Source organism: Neopsephotus bourkii, unplaced genomic scaffold, assembly GCF_033783945.1.
Source record: "Neopsephotus bourkii isolate Nb327-2 ecotype Australia unplaced genomic scaffold, CSIRO-AGI_Nbou_v1 NB_1634, whole genome shotgun sequence".
NCBI lineage: Eukaryota > Metazoa > Chordata > Aves > Psittaciformes > Psittacidae > Neopsephotus > Neopsephotus bourkii.
The window spans coordinates 6,320,607-6,339,804 of NW_026902109.1; the positions used below are offsets into that span (position 1 = coordinate 6,320,607).

A 19,198-nucleotide genomic window follows, 5' to 3' on the forward strand; every position below is an offset into this window, starting at 1 on the left:
ATAGAACAAGCCATAATGCTGGAAAACTGCTCTATGTCTGCTTGAGTCTTCTCCCCGTTTTTCTTAGTTATTACAGACAGCTTGAAATGCCTTCCTTTTTTTTGTGCTCATATACAATGCCTATCTTGCATCCATATTTTTTTATCCTCTAGATCACACTATATTAAAACAGTATGAAATTTAAATTTCTTTTTGGCAATGCATCAAAATTATTTCAGGGGTAACCTTGCTCTTAATTTTCTATTAATAGGTAGTAATTTTGCAACAATTTTTTTTCTGACAGTCATTACTTGTCAAAAAGGATTTTTGTGTTTCTCAAAATGGATAGCTTAGTGCCTTTTTATTGCTTCTAAGCCTAAACTTCAGCAAGTGTGTGGTCAAGTATACCAGAAAAACCCTTTGTCCATTGTTAAACCTTATGAAATTGTAGATCAAAAGAATTTTCCTATCTTACAAGGACTGTGGTACTATTCATGGGCTAAAAATGACTGTCAAAGTAATAAAACAACTACTGTTGTCAGGGAAAGATTAAAAGCAGCAGCTGGATTGTACACAGTCAACTTTAAAATCTTTCTCTAGGAAGGTAGATGCTTTAGAAAATGATCTAGCTTTTCAGCTGACTTGCCATGATTGGCAGTCCCATAAAATGGCTACTGACACAAGAACTTGCAAAAGAAAGAAGCCTTTTTTTTTCCCTATAGAGAGAATATTCTGATTCTTGCCTTCTCCCAAATTGGACTCTGCACTTGGAAGTGAGATGTACTGCAAGTGTCATGGCAGTGATGGGTGCCAGCCTCTTCCTCTGTTTTATCCAATTTACCTATCTTCTTTTTTTTCTGAAATCATTCCTGCTGTCAGTTTTCTGCAGCTTGTATTTTAACCTATGTTATTTTTACTATTTTAGTTTTGTTCTTCAAGTTCATCTTGTGTATTTCTCCTTAAATTCAGTATATGGCAACATCGGTTTCCATGTCATTTTTCTGAGATTGTAATCAGCTGGAGCAGTACCAAATACATTTACCCTCCATTCATATTCTACCTTTGCCCCTTGTACCAAGGAGGGAAATTTTTCATTTGTCTCCAAACTTCTCGCCATCCTGCTCCTCAGATTAGCATATGTGGAGTCTTTGAAACTTTATTTATACACGGTCAGTGTAATGGTTTCTTTAAATCCTTATTTTCCACTTTCATTAGCTTTCTTATTTCTAGTCTTCCAGACTGTCTTGTTCTACTGAATGAAGTGGACTATCTTTCTATCTGTATCACGAGATTTGGCCATCTGTCTTGCACTTGCTGGTGATTTTCCCCAGACTGTCATTGTCTTTGGGGTTTTATTTTTCTATACCTTTTTGATTTATATTTATTTCTTAAACTCTTCTCTCAAATATTTCTGGCTACATAACTTGTTAACCTGGAGGTTAGTTTATTTTATCCCTACAGCACCACTGGAAAACAACTGAGTGGTTTGCCAATGCTTTTTTCTCCCTGGCTTCTGATTCCAGCCCTCCTAGTATATCAGATTGTAATTCTGGGCTCCATGTTCCCCTGTGAACATCACTGTACATCTCCTCACTTCTGCTTCGCTATGTTAATAAATGTAAGACCTCTCTGTCTGTGCTGTTTTCCCCTATGGTTGTGTGCAATGAAGTTATGAAATGGACAGCTTTGTTCCACTACCTCTTTTTTTTTACATTGACTGGTCTTAAAACCATGTATGTGTTTGGCTTTTGTGGGTCTAAGAATGCATGTGTGTTGCATAATTTGTCATAACTCAAATTCACTAGTGGTGGCTGTGCCAGGCCTGTAACCTGCCCATGTACATTTTCTTCTTGCCCCTTTAGATGCTGGGCTTGGAACACACTGCCTCACAGTTATCAGGTAACATCAGCTGTGCTCTTAATTTCTGTGCTGAGGGTAGAAAACTTCATCTGGGTGCCAAAAGTTACTGTCCCTTCTTACCTTTTTTCAGTGCCCTTCCTGAAAACACAGGCTCCTACAGCAGGTGATGGCTGAACTGCTTCAGAAGGAATGGCGTGCAGAAGAGCTGCTGAGCAGGTGATGGATGTGACGCTGGCAAGACGGCAGGCCATGTGGTCCACCCCCTCTGCAGTTACCCTGCTTACAAACTTCCTTCACCCAAAGCTATAAGCACCACCGTCTGAGTGCCTTCAGCTTCTTTTCGGGCTCAGGCACCAAATCTCACCCTTGCTGACCGTGGACCTTGAAAAAGAAAAGTACAATGTCTGATTTTTATTTTTTTTTCTTTTTTTCAGATCTTTCTGAAGGAGAAACACAGATAAAAGCAAAGCTCTTTGTGACTGATTTTTTCACTATCTACTTGAAAGGCAGTGGGTCAGAATTAAGGCATTTGTGTTGTGGAGGAAATGTGTGGGATGTTGGCTGCAAGCCAGTAGCCACTAACATCCCTGATGCACTAGGAATACATGAATGAAGTGGGAGTCAACCTCAGGAGAGCGGGCAGCAGTACCTACATTAGAGGAAAACCTCTTCATTCAGATTCAAGGGGTAAAAATATTGAATGGAGATAAACTGGTCTGGTACATTTTTCTGGGAGAAACAGTGAAAATGCAGGAACCATCATCCAGTCTGGAAGAACGTCCTCTCTGGTTCTGTGCTTGTGAGGTTGTATTCATTCTGCAGGAAAAAGAGACCTCTACAGTTCTTGACTTCTCTGATGATGATTTTAAAGTTTCATCTTCTAGTTCTTTTTTCTCAGCAGAAAGAATAATGAAATAACATCTGGAAACTTTCAGCCAGTAGTCCTTGTTATAGCCAATCCTCTAGTATCTTCTTTTTTTTTTTTCTTTTTCTTTTTCCAAAACCAGAATAAAGATCTGAGGTGTAGAATATGATTTATCCAGACAGTCATCCTGCTTGTGTCCAGCTGAATAACCACTAGGGGAAAACAAGTGATTTCTAGAGTTCTTTTGTACTACTAAACTATCAATCTGATCTGAAGGATCAAACAGAATACCCCCAGTGTTATCTTTCCCATTGTTATCTGCCCTAGTTACAGAGTTAAGTCATCATGAGTCAGCCATTGGTTCTATCTAGTCTAAATATGACCACATTTTTCTTGAATCAAGGCCATCATCAAAACATCATGCCTGTGAAATAGTCTTGAAATAGTGTTTCTTTCCAGCTCCAGTAATGTGACACGTAAGCAACAGATATTTTTTGTCCAAAACTATAGATCTGTTTTCAGTATGCATAAGAGAAAGGCGATTCCCATCTTATTTGTTTCATCATCAAGTTACTAGTAATACAGTCATTTTTTTCAAACAAGGAAAATGGCAATGATGGAAAAAGGGAAGTGAGTATTTTGGGTAAGTGTTGGCACTGGGTGAAAGAGGCCACATAATGACAGAATGGCTGGAATACAGCACCACAAATACTTTAAAAAGTTCTTCCTGCATGGAAAATAAAGAGATCCTGGGTGAGTGACATAGTTATTTCTTTGTAAATCTAGATGTTTACATGGTAGTGATAATTTAGATTTCAGACACAGTTGTGCATGTTGGCTCAAACATGTCTGGCCTAAAACACTTGGGGTTATACAAAAATTAGGGTTTAGGGGTTCCAAATTGATGGCTGACTGATGTGGATGAAAAAAGTGAATCTGAGCAGGATTTGTGAAAACTAGACCCATGAACTGGAACAGGTCTACCAAAGCAGACAAGGTAATTATTTGCTTTGCTTTTATTATGGATCATAGCTTTGTGCTGACAATTTGCATTTCAAATTCTGGTTTTGGAAATGATCTGTAACAGTGTGTTTGTGGACAATTGGTTTGCAATGTCCTATGTCCTGGGCAGAAAGACTAGCTTTGGTGTCTCAAGGCTGTGTAGTTCCTGTGGCTGGTAAACTTAAAATCACCAGCCAACAGAGCAGGTCTAAGTGGTTTGATGGGCAATGTCTAGTATGAATCAAGCCTGTAAGACCAGAGAGAAAAATGTACTTGATAGAGCATAACTAATTGTTAGACTTCTAATGAATTGGAAAAGTGAATTAGGGCTGCAGCTTGAAAAAGGGGGTGAGGATGAGGAAATGTGTAGCCAGGAGGACCCATTAACTGATGCAGTTGCCAAAGTGAGTGTGGACATCCGTGAGAAGGCATAGAACATAGCCAGGAGTCAAAGACTGGGAAGAGGAGAAGGACCTAGAAGAAAACTTAATGGCATCAACATAGGAAGGAAAGAAGGAACAATGCAGAGAAGGTTTGCATGTAATACTGGAAGATACTTAGACATTTCAGCAAGAAAAATGGGCTTAGGGGTGATACAGTCTGGAAAGTGGAAGAAAATAATGTAACTGTAATGTCTTCCGCTGTGAAGAACCTTTCTTTTTCTGAGTTCCCTGGATAGGAAGCAGCAAATTAGTAAATCCTCAAAATGAATTTTGAAAGTAACCACACTTTCTGCTCTGAGAGAAAAGTTTAAAATGTCTACCATAGTTTTTGTAAAGAAAGGGGAAATGTGCCGGAGGGCTGAAAGTTCTTACGACCAAGTTATAAACCTTTGAAAATAGGATTTTATAATGGAAATGCAGAGATCATTAACTATTGTAAGCACCTCTAAGAATGACACCTCTATAGTAAATTACATTCAAATTAATATAAAACTGTAAAGATTCCCTGACAGCTTTGATTATGTAAGTTGATTTCAGTAGTTAAATGTTGACTTTCTATAATGTATTCTCCAAATATTATACTGAATGCTGCATCATATATAACAATTACTATGTCACAGTGCTATTTTGTGTAAATTAAATTATTGACAGCAATATAATTTTGTATTCACTTTATTATTTTGATTCATTTTTCTGTCAAAATATACAATGACTCTTCACTAGATTTAGAAACCAGAAAAACTCTTTAGATTGTGAAGTATTATTCTACATACATTATTTTTCCTTTGCCTGTAATGAGGTTGGGGGATAGAAAGGGAAGCAACATTTCTTTCCTTCTCTGACACTGTGTGTGTTTTTTGACATGTTGTCAACTTTAAATCATATTACAGTAAGCGTGCTTATTAGAAGGCCTGCAAAGTCCATGTCAGGCCTGGGCAGCCTATCCAGGCATGCTGCAGGCCTGGTGTTTTCGGTGTAATCCAGCACAAGCACTATCCTAAATCACGGGACGGGGTTTATGATACGGTGATTATTCAGCCTAAATTTAAGGAACGTCTGTTTTACATCACAGGGTGAGTACTTCCTGTTCTTGATAATTTTGTATGAATAAAAGTGAAAAACATCATCTGTTTGGTGCTGCTGTCTCTTCACACCTTTTCTTCCTCTGTCCTTTGTAGGTTATGGCAACAGGGGTTGTCCCTGCTTCCATGTCTGGGAAGTACTTGCAGTTTGTAGTTGTAACTGCAAATTGATACTTGCAACAGAACACTTACAGTTTTCTCATTAACCCTCTTCCAGATGCACAGCCTGTCAGCTCCTCATGACCTGCTAGAAGCTAGAGTGAGGAAATAGGGACACCAGCTGCATCTTCCTACTGGATTTTGGCTCTTCTCCAGACAGGTACCCTGACCTCTGCTGTGGAGCCAGTCCAGCTAGCTTACTTCATGTAAAGTTCAAAGTCTGCATTAGAAAGACATAGGCAGGCCCCAGACTGTCTAAAACATGGTTTGGGGCATTGTCCTACAAGGTGGTGGAAGAAATGTGCTCCGCTGCATTTAGACAGAAAAGAAGGCTGAGTCCAGCATATCACACACTGTGTGCAAGGACTATAACTCTGGGTATAAAAATCCTTCCCTTCCGGGTGGTGATAAAAAAGGCTCACAAAATGCTCACCTTAGCTGGTCCAGACTAAGGAGGTTGGGAAAAGCCTGCTTTTCAAATCTCAGTGGTGTTTAGTTATGGCTTAGATAGAGCTGAGCCTTAGACACATCTGCATCTGCTCAATAATAAAAAGCAAAGGCACATGGGCATTCCTGAGAGCCCGGGGAGCAGTTTGTTGACCCTGGGTGAGTGCAGACTTGTCTGTGGCCATACAACTGTGGACTAGCTCCCTCTTCAGCAAACTGGCCTGGGTCTGTGTCCCATGTATTGCCCTAGGAGCCTTAAATCCAAAGATTATTTTTCAGATGCTTTTTACAGCTGTGTCATTCAGCTCTGCTGAGCATGTGGAATTGAGGAGACCAAGAGGAAAACTGCAAGTTGCCAGCATGGTGAGTATGGGACAGGGCGTAAGAGGTAACAGGGAAGGGCTAAATCCTCTGTGAGTTCATCATGGATTTAGCAGTGTTTTCAAATGCATCCAAGTTCATTTGTCTGTTGACCTGAAGTTGGAAATATATAAATAAAATATATTCACTTTCTATGGCAGCACAGAATTGCAAAAACTTATCTGATACCAGTGAAATATGCTTAGCCATTAAGCTTGCCTTTAATTCATTACGAAATATTATCATATTCTTATATCCACTACATACACCAAATTGAGCTCAGTTTTAAAAGACAGAAGCCCAAAGAGATACTTGGCAGTCTCTGTGGGGGATTAGTGGCAGCGCTGACAGTAGATGTCACATCTTAGCCTGGATCATTCTTTTTTCCCTTTGCTTAGCCTCTGTTTGACATAGCACATTCAAGATCTGAAGAGTGGTGGCAGTAGTAGCAGTGTGGACACAGAAAAGAATGTTTGCTTAAAGACTGATCTGTTTTTCTGTTAGATGGTCTGATTGAAAAACATTAGAGCTGTGTCAGCCCTGCTCTCCTAAGATATCGGTATCGATACGTATTCTGCTGGCAAACTGAATTTATTAACAGTTATTGCAGAGACAATAGTGGAAGCCCCATGTCATCATGACCATTTGTGTTAGCTGCTTTATGAAATCCCAGTAAGTCATTGATGGATAGAAGAATCATTTCCTTCGGGCCTGTTGTCTAACTTCTAGCAGCCATCCCTCTTTTGATTGTTTAACTTGTAAGGAGAGATCTTGTCCATACATCTTTCTGTGTGCAATTTCACATATCTCCCTGTATGAAGCAGTTTCACACACAAAAAAGCATACAGCGGTACAGTTTTAATAGAACTGGCTTCACTTGGGAGCAGACAAATAGACTTGGGTCTTCTGGCACGGGCACAAAACACTAAGCTGTGATGCTGAATTTCTCATTTGGCCTCATTTCTTGTTTGGTTTGCCAATGTGGGAGTTAATTGTATAAACACAGAAATATGGGGGATAGGGATAAATACGTTCTGTACTCTCCTGTTTGTATGGCTCTGCTTCTCACTAGTTTTGTTACTGCATTGCTTACAGCAGTTTAAAGGGTGATGAGGAACAGGTGGTGAAGAGAAGTTAATGTGAGAGGACATGGAGAAATCATGTTCCTTGATAGGAAATTGTTCCTCCCAGCGTATTTCTGTTCTATCCCATACAAATGGGACTCTTTAACAGTATTCTGTCACTATACCAGAATATACAACGGCATTGAGTTCAAGTGTTAAACAAGTATATGCCCTGTTTCAGCTAATTCTGGCATCTGAGATTCTAGGTGGCAGTCATCCCCCTTGATACTTAAGTGCTCAGACATTGTGGTGATGAGCTAGGCCTTGTCAGAAACTCGGGTTACTAACCTGGAGAGAGGAATTTTTGCACAAAAGGAAGATTTAAAGATAAAACAGAGGAGACAAAAACTAATAGCTGGTTAAGTTATCCCAGGAGTTGGGAAAGACAAACCTGCTGGGCAGGTATTCCCTAACAGTATAATTTTGAGTTTACTAGCCTGTCTTCTCCTCAATGTATCCTCTATTTGTTCAAAGAAAATCATCTGCTCCTCTCAGTTATTTCAAAGTAAAGTCACAAGAATAGCTTGTTCCCACTCTATTCCAAATATAGCTGTTGACAGCAATTGCTGAGATAAGGGGGAAGGAAAAGGAACTACCAAGGAAGAGGAAAGGCAGCAGGGGGAAGAGAGAAAGGAGAGCTGAAGAAGTTGGACAATAGAGAGTAGAGAGACATAAATGAGATGGGAGTTGGAAGAACAAGGACAATACATCGCAGAAAGAAAACAAAACAAAGACAGAAACAAACTCCTGCAAATCAGGTGGAAGCAGACCAAATACAGAATGAAAAGCACCATGCTCACCCTAAGGCGAAGTTTGAGTTTTAGACTTAAAAATTAACCAAACCTCATATAAAATCATGTCCAATTAAGACTTTTACTCAGACTTGTAGGGGTTATAGCATCAGAAAACTTGCACTAATTGCCTGAAGATGTAGCCCTACAAATTTTGAAGCAAAACATGTTGCTTATTTTAATTTCCTGTGGGATTTAAAAAAAGTAATAATCCTGCTCCAAGAGAATTTGTTGGCAGTTTCTGACAGAAAGTCATCCATTGGGTAACTTTGCTGAAGAGGAACCTGAACAGCCTTCTCCTCAGGAGTTCACAGTCAGGATGGTCTTCTGGTGAGACTGGAGCACGTAGACATGTCCTCAGGAGCAGAAAATAAACCATGATAAAAACTAAGGAAAAGCCAGAATCACACTCAGACTGACTTACCCAGCACAAAGAGCTGAGGGTTTTCAAGGCTCAAGGCAGATTGGTTTAAGACCAAAGCACAGGGAAATAAGACATAAATTTAAACAGGTTCTGAGAGTGGTACACAGACAGGGCAAAGGCAAATGAGTCCTTGGCAATCTAGAAATACTGTGAATGCTCCAGCTTCCCTGGAGGGGTGGGAAGCTTCTGAGAAACACCCCACACAGCTCTCCTGCTTCTCAAAAGACTGCCTGAAAAATGGTGCCAAAGTTCTGCTTTCTCTTCTGGTGGGCTGAAAAGAGATGCCATACATGGCTTTACTGCTCAGCTGAGGGTGAAAAGCCATACTCAGTACTATAAAAGTGAGTATGCCCAGAAAACCTTCTGACAAGCATTCAAAGTACTCAAACACCAGGTAGTGGGACTGACAAGAGAACTGAAATTGTCACACTTTCTGTTTTATTTCAGTCTTTCAAAGAAGAAGGCCACCTGCGTTGCTAGGGATGTGCTTGATTAGTCTCTCTCTGGACTAAAGGCCCAGGGCAGCCATGGGGCAAGGTGGCATTTGCACAAAGCAGAGGAGACACATTAGAGCAGGAAATACAATGGTAAGTGAAACTAGTTTTGGAAGAAAGAACTAGAAAGTAGAGCTTAGCAGTCAGACTGCTGTTATTTAGAAACAGTCACTATAATTTTGAGGGTCTTGTCCCATGAATGATACGTATATCCATGCTCTTCTCCCTGTTATGAGAAGCAACCTTTTTTTGTTGTTGTTATTCCTCCAGCAAGTACCACACAAAGCCAATATTTCAACCTTTTAGCAGGGATGCTCCCTCTGTGGCTTGCTTCCAGCACCTCTCTCAGGTGTGTGGACTCTGTCCTGACGCTTCTGGGACTACAGGAATCACAGCCTGTGGGCCTGTCGTCAGGCAGTTCTGCTGCCCTTGCTGGAATTCCCGACTCTACCGGACTATGCTTTGATGTCTCTAGGTAGCACGGTTGTGATGTAAAGTTTTCGGGGTGCTGTTACCCGGTGAAACACCAGCAGCACTCTCAGTCAGCCCAGGGCACGGCCTTCTGCTCAGCGTCCGCATCCCCGCCGACTCCAGGGAGCGCCTTCCCCCAGGAGAGGGCAGTGGAGCCCGCACACGCTCCCGGCTACCTCCCGCCGGCCGCGGCAGCTTCCGTTCCGCCGCTGCTACGTGAGGAACGAAAGCGGTGAGCAGAAGCAGGGCTACGGGTTTAATAAATGTGCTAGAAGCCATGTACGGGAAATGTTCTGCGCATTTAATAACGAGAAGAGGTTCTGGGCAAACGAGTTTGTTGTTACTTTTATTTGACTGGAAGTTTTCTCTGTCACGCACACTTGTTCTCAGCCGCACAACCTTAAACTAGTAAGTTGCTGATTCCGCACGGGTTTGTTTAATTCCTATGGCCCAAATTAGAAAACGTTATTGACATTTAAATAACTCTTCAGGATGCTGCTAAGGCTCTGCCAAGCCAAATCCTCACAATGAAGTCGTTTACTTCCTTAAAATTTACAGGCATTCATCCCAAGACAACAAGTAGCCTTGGCTGAAAACTGCAGAGTGTGGTTAAGGTACTGTAATTAAGGGCAGACTGGGATGCCTTCTCCTCTACTTTTTAACCATCCCCTTCCCCTAGCACATCAGCAGTTAGGCAGCTGTTTTCTGTAGGCTCGTGTTTACAGCAGGTTTCCCTGGCTGGGTACCACCAGGTTTAAGCAACAGGCCCATACAGGCTGAGAGTCTGTAGCACGCCTGTGAGGGACAGGCACAGGAGATTTCAGGGAAGTGGCTTTTGCCTACAGCCTGGGAATCCAGCAGGCACCACTGGCAAAACAAAAGGTATTGGGTTTGCATGTCAAGGTTTTGGTAGTGGGGATGCTACAGGGGTGGCTTCTGTGAGAAGCTGCAAGAAGCTTCCCCCATGTCCAATAGAGCCAATAGGCCAGCTCCAAGATGAACCCACCACTGGCCAAGGCCAAGCCCATCAGCAACAGTGGTAACATCTCTGGGATAGCAGATTTCAGAAGCGGAAAACAACCCAGGCAAATGCAGCCACAAAAAGGAGAGAGAATATGTGAAACAGCTCTGCAGACACAAGGGTCCATGTGGAAGGATGGCAGGAGCTGCTCCAGGCACCAGAGCAGAAATTCCTTGCAGCCTATGATGCAGACCATGGTGAGGCAATCTGTGCCCCTGCAGCCCATGGAGGTCCATGGAGGAGCAGATCCACAGAGGAGCAGATCCACCTGCAGCCTGGGTGGACCCCACCCTGGAGCAGGGGGATGCCTGAAGGAGGCTGTGACCCTGTGGGAAACCTGTGCTGGGGCCTGTCCTGGCAGTACCTGTGGAGAGAAGAGCCCACACTGGAGCAGGCTTGCTGGTAGGACTGGTGACCTTGGCCGGGGGGGACTCACACTGGAGCAGTCTGTTCATGAAGGACTGCAAGCCATGGAAGGGGTCCATGCTGGAGCAGTTCATGGAAGACTGTCTCCTGTGGGAGTGACCCCACACTGGAACAGTGGAAGAGTGTGAAGAGTCCTCTGGGGAGAGATAGAAACGTGTGATGAACTGACCACAACCCACCATTTCACATCCCCTGTGCAACCGTGGGGGAGAAACTAGAGAATTTGGGAAGAAAGTTGGCCCTGGGAAGAAGTGAAGGGTTGGAAGAATGTCTTAATTTTTTATTTCTCATTATCCTACTCTAATTTGATTGGTAATAAGTTAATTTCCCCAAGTCAAGTGTATTTTGCCTGTGACAGTAATTGGTGGGTGATCTTGTGTCCTTAATCTCAACCCATGAGCCTTTTGTCACTTTTTTGTTCCCTGCCTGGTTGAGGAGTGCAGTGATAGAGCAGCTTTGGTGGGCACCTGGTGTCCATCCAGGGTCAACACAGCACAGTAAATCAGAATTTCTTCCTGTGAGAACAAGACAAGTCCCTGCATTCCCCAGTGAAAGGGGCAAATTTGAAAACTCTGAAATTGAGCTCTGGAAAGTTCTCTTTTATGTGAAACACTAAGAAACCCCACCAATCCCAACCTGAATTTAGCCCAGACTTAGGAGAGACATCTCTTGCTGTTGTAAGACGACAGGGTCGCTCATCTCCTATCCAGGAACAAGTCCTACTCTCGAGGGCACCTGCTGAACCGGGGCCACCCTAACGTGGAAGTGGCAGGGTGCGTTTCCCAAGCAGGCCCACTAGCATTGCTGTGGTTAGCATGTGAGATTGGTTGATTTTTGCCACAAAAGGACAGTAACCCCTGGAGAGATGACTCAAATGGGATGTTAAGCTGGTTAAGTGCTGTTGCCAGCTCCACAGAGGATGAGCTGCCTTTTCTTGCCCAGCCACTCTCAAGCTCAGGTATAGAGGCAAGGATAATTTTATTTCTGCAGCTTCTGTCTCAGGTTCTTGTGGTAGAGAATGACTGCAGGAAAATACACCCAGTGCAGTGTCAGCTAGCACCTTGTTAAAAAGAGTAAATACTATAAATCCAAAGGTGGCTGGTTTCAAAGAAATTGGGAATAACAGAGAAGTTCTGCCCTTCAGCTCTGAAGCCTCCTCAGTCAAGGCTATACCCAGCCAGACACGTCATACTCATATGAAGTGCAGCTCCTCTTCGTAGTGCAAGTGGGGCTTGGGCAATTTAAACCAGCAATCTGTCCATCATATGAAACCACGTGGCTTATAGCAACCACAGGAATCAGTATGATTTTTTGTGTTTAAGGCTTATTGACGTCAGTGCGAATTGGACAGTCTAACCCCCAGAGTCTGTTATAATTAACCAAATGGGGATCAAAGGCTCTAAGCACATGCAAACACTACAGCAAGAATATCCGAAAAGGGACCAGAAACATTTGAGTTTCATCTGTCAACATGTTCCTGAAGACCAAACATTAACTATGTTTCCAAATTGCTCTGCACCAGATCCTGCTGCCATTAAGACAAAGCTCTCACGGAGAGAAGTCAAGTGATTTGATTGTCCTTATAAAGGCTGGAAATCAGGCACAATTTACCCCATTCTTAAGAAGCCTTTTAAAATTAACCAACAAATTCAACTAGTAGTAGAATCCCCTAGGTGAAGTAGCCAGCAGGAACGTTACATTTTATTCATATCCATCTTTCATTTAAACCTTCTCTGTAGCGGAAGAACACTAAATTTACCATGTTAGTTCAAATGTGGGATTGAGACACGGGGAGGTTAAGATGGGATGTGAAACCTTGGTTCTTCTTTCTCCTGTGTGGCATCAGCGGCATGTGATATTTTCAAATAACACAGGAAGATGTTGCAGGGTATCCCTAAAAACTGTATCTGATACACCTGTGACATTTTGCAGGAAGGAGAATACTGTGCTTAGAATTACCTGTTTCTCAAATTCATGTAAAGTAACTCACCCTAGCACACAACAGATTCCAATATTTTGTTCTTTCATAGTAGTGATTAGCCCAATTATAGCTCGGCTGTAATGGAAAGGTACAATACAATTGCTCCTACTTCTCAGTCAAATTTCCCAGAACCTGTCTCTCTCTCTCTCTGTCTCTCTGTCACAATTTTACTTTTAAATTGAGATAGGTATTTTAAACGAAAATATCTAGAATCCTCCTGAAATGGAACACGCGCTTCCTTTCAACTAAATCTTATATGCCAAACTGTATTGGCTGTACATTAAGTGCTAGAAGGGACTGGTAACAAAATCTACATTAAAAACCAACACGTACTATACGTTTACTAATTACTGGGCATACTTCCCCAGTCCACCTATCAAGGAAAATAGGTAGGTTTATGTCTACTATTCCCTAACAATTGTGACAACTGCCCCCAAAACCTTCACTTTTTCAGATACGCTCCTGTCTAGCCTGAGCTCCAAGGTGACCAGAGGAGTTGTAAACCTGGAGCCTTACTAATGGCAGTGAAAGAAAAGTGGAAGAACTGAAAAAGCCTTTCTCCGCTCGGGTGTGAGGTGTTGCATGGATAAAGAGAGGCCTGGGGGACAGGCACCTGGGGACAGCATTTGGGACCCAAGAGGGGGGTAAGTGCATGAGTCACAGGGACACCCAAGCACGCCACACGTCTGTGGCACACACTGTAATGTGCTAACCTCTGTAAATAGTGGTATCTGCAGTTAAAAATTAAAGTGAAGGGTGTTTAGCCTTCCCATGTATCCTCTGTCTCGTTGCTTTGAAGCAGGAGTATGCTTTTGTAACATCGCTCATATGTTGCCATGTCTTTCTGCTGCTTGGGTCATCAAGTGGGGTATTTTTACTTCTGCAGACCACTGAAGAGGGACCTTGCACGCTACAAACCATATGTGAGAGCTGCTTTCCAAAAGGCGGGAATAAACAGCCACGAGATGAAATATTCGTAAGTAACAAGATTAGTGACATGAGCATAGCATGGGATACAGCTCTCAGAAATCATTACATCTGACACCCTCATCAGCAAGAAGATGTAGGGGCTGCAAGCTCTCAGCTTGGGAACAGCATATGAAAGATGGGCTTCTCCTGGGAAGGGAGGCACAAGGGAGATTATTTTTAGTACTTGGAGAGGGGTAAAAAGAAGAAAAAGCTAGAATTTAAGCACTCTTTAGTTGGATACCCTCGTCGTGGAGGAGAGCATAGGGAAAGGAAAGCAAAAGGGAGTGGAAATGGCACCGGTCCCAGCAAGGGGGAGAGGCGGGGACGGGACGAGGCGGGGGGGGGGGGCGGGGGCCCCGCCGCCCCCCCCCCCCCCCGCCGCGCCCCCCCCCCGCCGCTCCCTCCGACAGCAATAACAACCCACCGACGGCGGAGCAGGCGGGGCCGTTCTCGCGGGGGTATATATAGATCTGACACTTTCCACTAAAAGCACGACGCGCTCGCTGCACTCAGCGGCTCTTTCCACCCGTAATTCACAAAAATAATATCTTTGTTGTTGTTGTTGTTAAGAAAGGAGCAGCCGGGTTCCGTGCATGCGGCTGTTCTCTGCCTCGCCGCCGCTCTGCGGTTAAGGGCTGCTCGAGAAAGTGAGCGGGGTCCGGCGGGGCGGCCCCGGGACCTCCTCTGCTTTTCCGAGCTTTTTAACATTTTCCGGAACGAGCCCTAAAAAGGACAGGCGGGGCGGGGCCGGATTCGAGCCTTTTTAGGACAAGGGCCCCGCCACCGGAATACCCCCCTGGGCGGCGCAGCAGGCGGCGGCCGGGCGCTGCCGGCGCGGCGGGGGCCGAGCGCGGCCGGGGCGGGTCGGGGCTGCCCCCGCGGGGCGCGCAACGCTGGGAGTAGGGGGGGAAAGGGGGGGAGTCGGGGCGGGAGCGGGGCGGCGGGTCCCGCATGCGGGCGCCCACGTGACTGCCGGGCCCCGTTCCTCAGTCCTTATATGGGCAGTGACGTCCCGGGCATTCAGGGGGCCCCCATAAATACTTACCGCCAGACTTGTCCTCCAGCGCGAGCTGCGGCGGGAGCGCGGCTCTCCCGGGGCACCGCGGGCACCGGCACCGCCGCGACGGGGCGGCCGCCCGCCCGCCCGCACATGCCCCCCTGCACGCCGCGCCGCCTGCCCGCAGTCCCCCCGCGCCGGTAGTGAGCGGCAGGGGGAAGCGCCCCCTCCTCTCTCTCCCCTCCCCGCCCCGAGCGCGCACCGCCGGCCGGGAGCAGCAGCTCCCCCGGCCGCCCCGCCGCCCCCATGATGACCGCCAAGGCGGTGGACAAGATCCCGGTGACCCTCGGCGGGTTTGTGCACCAGCTCCCCGAGGGCATTTACCCCGCGGATGACATCTCCGCCGCGCTGCCAACTTCGGTCGCGATCTTCCCCAATGCCGACCTGGCAGGGCCGTTTGACCAGATGAGCGGTGTGGCAGGAGGTAAGAGCTGCCCGCACAGGTGCGGGCCGGACCTCGGAGGGCGGCGGAGTCCCGGGGCGGCGGGAGGGCGGACTGGAACGGGGATCGCGGCCCCTAGGGCTCGCCCGCCGCCCTGCCGGGGGGTTCCCGCCGCCCCTCGCGGCAGCCCTGCCTCCGCGCCCGTTTCGGGGGGAAAAGTTGAGAGCGGCGAGGAGCCCCCGCAGCCGGAGCGCAACATGTGCGCGCCGCAACCCTGCGCCGGGCCGGGCTGGGTGGCGGTCGGGACCGGGGCAGGGCCACCCGGCGGGTGGCAGCGCGGCGGGCTGACCGGCTCCTTGCCCCCCCAGACGGCATGATCAACGTGGATATGGGCGACAAGCGGACCCTGGACCTGCCCTACGGCGGCGGCTTCGCGCCCAACGCCCCGGCCTCCCGCAACCAGACCTTCACCTACATGGGCAAATTCTCCATTGACCCGCAGTACCCCGGCGCCGGCTGCTACCCCGAGGGCATCATCAACATCGTGAGCGCGGGGATCCTGCAGGGGGTCAGCACGCCCTCCTCCTCCGCCGCCGCCTCCTCCGCCGCCGCCGCCTCCTCCGCCGCCGCCTCCTCGGCCACCGCTGCCTCCGCCGCCTCCGCCGCCTCCGCTGCCTCCCCCAACCCGCTGGCCGGGGCCCTCGGCTGCACCATGGCGCAGGGCCAGCCGCCCGACCTGGAGCACCTCTATTCGCCGCCGCCGCCGCCCTACTCGGGCTGCGGCGACCTGTACCCGCAAGACCCCTCCTCAGCCTTCCTGCCCGCCGCCGGTGGCGGGGCGCTGCCTTTCCCCCCGCCGCCCTCCTATCCCTCCCCGAAGGCGGCGGCGGCCGACGGCGGGCTCTTCACCATGATCCCCGAGTACGGCGGCTTCTTCCCGCCGCCCCAGTGCCAACGGGAGCTGCACGCCGGCCCCGACCGCAAGCCCTTCCCCTGCCCCCTCGACTCGCTCCGCGTCCCACCGCCGCTCACACCGCTCTCCACCATCCGCAACTTCACGATGGGGGCGCCCCCGGCGGGCACCGCCCCCGGCAGTGCTCCCGGCAGCGGCGGGGGCGAGGGCGCGGGCGCCCGGCTGCCCGCCGGCGCCTACAGCCCGCACCACCTGCCGCTGCGGCCCATCCTGCGGCCCCGCAAGTACCCCAACCGGCCGAGCAAGACGCCGGTTCACGAGCGGCCCTACCCCTGCCCCGCCGAGGGCTGCGACCGCCGCTTCTCCCGCTCCGACGAGCTCACTCGGCACATCCGCATCCACACGGGCCACAAGCCCTTCCAGTGCCGCATATGCATGCGGAACTTCAGCCGCAGCGACCACCTCACCACCCACATTCGCACGCACACCGGCGAGAAGCCCTTCGCCTGCGACTTCTGCGGCAGGAAGTTCGCCCGCTCCGACGAGAGGAAGCGGCACACCAAGATCCACCTGCGCCAGAAGGAGCGGAAAGGAGCCGCCGCCGCCGCCGGCGGGTGCCCGCAGCCCGGCGGCGGGAGCGGCGCTGCCACCCTGGCCCCCTGCGCGGCGCGGACGCGGACGCCCTGAGGGAGCGGGGCGCGCAGGACCCAGCGCTGAGCCGCCGAGCCGCGGAGTCGGGGAGCCACAGCCGAGCGCGGCGGAGCGCGGAGCGGAGCCCTGAGGAGCGCGATGAGCACTCGGCGGCGCCGCGGGCTCCTCCGGACCGGGTCGGGCCGGGCCGGGCGGGGCGGCCGGCCGGCGGGTGTACATAGGGGCTGCGGCGGGAGGATGGATGGATGCATGCAGTGCCGTCGTGGTGAGGTGTCCTTGGTGCCTTGTGTGGTGTAGAGCCCGGTCCCCTGTCTGCATGTGGGGGGTGCCTTACCGATCCGCTCCGACGACAGCGGCGACACCGAGACCGGAAAGTTTGCCCTCCCTGGTTTTAGTATGGCTGTACATTTCTGCCTATTAATATTGGGATTCTTTTTCTTCTTCTTTTTTTTTTTTTTTTTTTTTAGAGACTATATTTTTGTACGCACTGGTTTAGGGTTTTGGTTTTGGTGACTTAAAAGTGTTACGTTTGTAGTAGGACTTGGGACGGGATGTAAATACTCTGGCTGGAACCGACGCCCGTTGTTCGCCGGGGTCCGGCGCGCAGCAGGTAACACGAATAATGCACAACCACTAACGGAGGCTGGAAGGAGAGAGGATTTCTTTCCGGCCGCTCTGTAAATAAACTTTTCGACAATAGGGTAGGTGCTTACAACGTTTATAAAAGAAGACAAATAAATCTCTTAATTATGCTAAACTGACACATTTATTTCCGTAGGTCCCCTGGCCAGCCCCGGGGGGGGGGGGGGTGGTTACCCCCCTCCCGGCCGCGGGTGCCGCTGGGCGAACCGCATCGCCCCGGCGCGGAAAACCAGCGGCCGCGGCCCGGTGTACTGACACCCGCGACGCGGGCGAGGGGATTTCCCTCGGAGACGAGACGGGATGATATTAACCGGGGAGCGGGGTGGGTTTTTTTGACTCACTTTCTTTTGTGTTCCGTGGTTACAATCCGCCTCGGGCAACCTCCCCTAGCGGGCTCGGGAGCAGCGAGTGCTGCCGCCCCGACGGCCTCCCGGCGGGGAAAGCGGCTCCCGGAGTGCCGCCCGAGCTCGCCCTCGAGGCTCCAAGGGTCCCGGGCGGCGGCGCCCACCCTTCGGGACAGCTGGGCTTTTCTGCTGCACCCATCTGCCGCAACACCGCGCGGCTTTATCTTTTTTTAACCTATTTTGATTATTTGTTTTTAAGATGCCATCCTGGCCGTTCCCTGCCAGGGCCCACCCTCGGGCCCTGTCGTTGGTGCCACACAGGTGAGCCATGTGGGATGGACCTTGCCACTAACGCCACAGCCCAACACTGACGAGAACGGGGACAAGGCCCTTGCCCAGTGGCTCCCAGCCTCTGCTTGCCCCCGTGTTGGGTCCCACTGCACAAAGCCCCAGTGGCACCAGGCTTTTCTGTCTGAAACACCCTGCTCACTTACTACTGGCACTGGCACTGGCACTGGCTTTTGCTTGGGAAAGGCGGTCAGTAGTAGCTGAAACACTGTGTCTGATTTTGAAGCAGACAGAAAGCAGGCTTCCAAAGTGATTTTTGATTCTCCAAATCAAAAGCCAGGCACGGACCCGTCTGTATGGAATGGAGAAGTCACGGAATGATGCCAGCTCTACCACCCTGCCAACCACCTCAGCAGAGCAAGTAAGCCTTCACCTCTCCTGCTGCATCTGTTAGTGGGTTGCAGCTTTGCCACCTGATCCCATGAGCTCCTGGCTCCACAAAAGAGACCACGGTATGATGCTGGAGGGATGTCACACAGGAGCACAAGCCCACAGGTTGATTGGCACCAGTGGGCTGCGCTACGGGGAGGTGGACAGGGATTCACTGCTCTCAACCTGCTGGGCTCCCAGAGGTACTGCCACAGCCACGGATAACCACAGCTTGGCCACAGCCAGACTGTCCTGAGCAGAACTGGGATCTCAGCTACCCGGGCACACAGTCCAAGGCTCTGCTCACACTCTTCGAACTCCTGCCTTCAGCCACACTCCCAGATTAACACCCCAGTCAAAAGCAAAGCGAGACAAAGAGCACAGAAATTGAAAATGAGCTGAACTGAAGAAACTGCGGTGACTAGTGTGCAGCTACAAGAGAACCTTACATTGTACAGTAGTATCAGCGACCTTGCATCAGTGCCTTTGCCTTGCAGTAACAGCCAGCTTCAAAAGCATGCGCCTGGGTTTGTCTACAAAAAGCCAGTGGAAGACTTGTGCTGAGAAGCCAGTGTCAAGCATCACCTCTCTGAA

The 19,198-nt window shown here is 48.7% G+C and overlaps 1 protein-coding gene and 1 long non-coding RNA gene across 2 annotated transcripts; both read left to right on the plus strand.

Moving 5' to 3' along the window:
- Positions 1-4,103: 4,103 nt before the first annotated feature.
- LOC133223373 (uncharacterized) lies at positions 4,104-13,705 on the plus strand. Its single transcript, XR_009728545.1, has 3 exons — positions 4,104-9,123; positions 10,060-10,115; positions 13,384-13,705. It is a non-coding gene; the product is annotated as an uncharacterized LOC133223373 (long non-coding RNA).
- A 1,211-nt stretch (positions 13,706-14,916) lies between these two features.
- EGR2 (early growth response 2) lies at positions 14,917-16,937 on the plus strand. Its single transcript, XM_061374016.1, has 2 exons — positions 14,917-15,379; positions 15,706-16,937. Exons 1-2 carry the CDS (start codon positions 15,202-15,204, stop codon positions 16,935-16,937), a joined length of 1,410 nt encoding a protein of 469 aa, XP_061230000.1. The 5' UTR covers positions 14,917-15,201.
- The last annotated feature ends 2,261 nt before the right edge of the window (positions 16,938-19,198 follow it).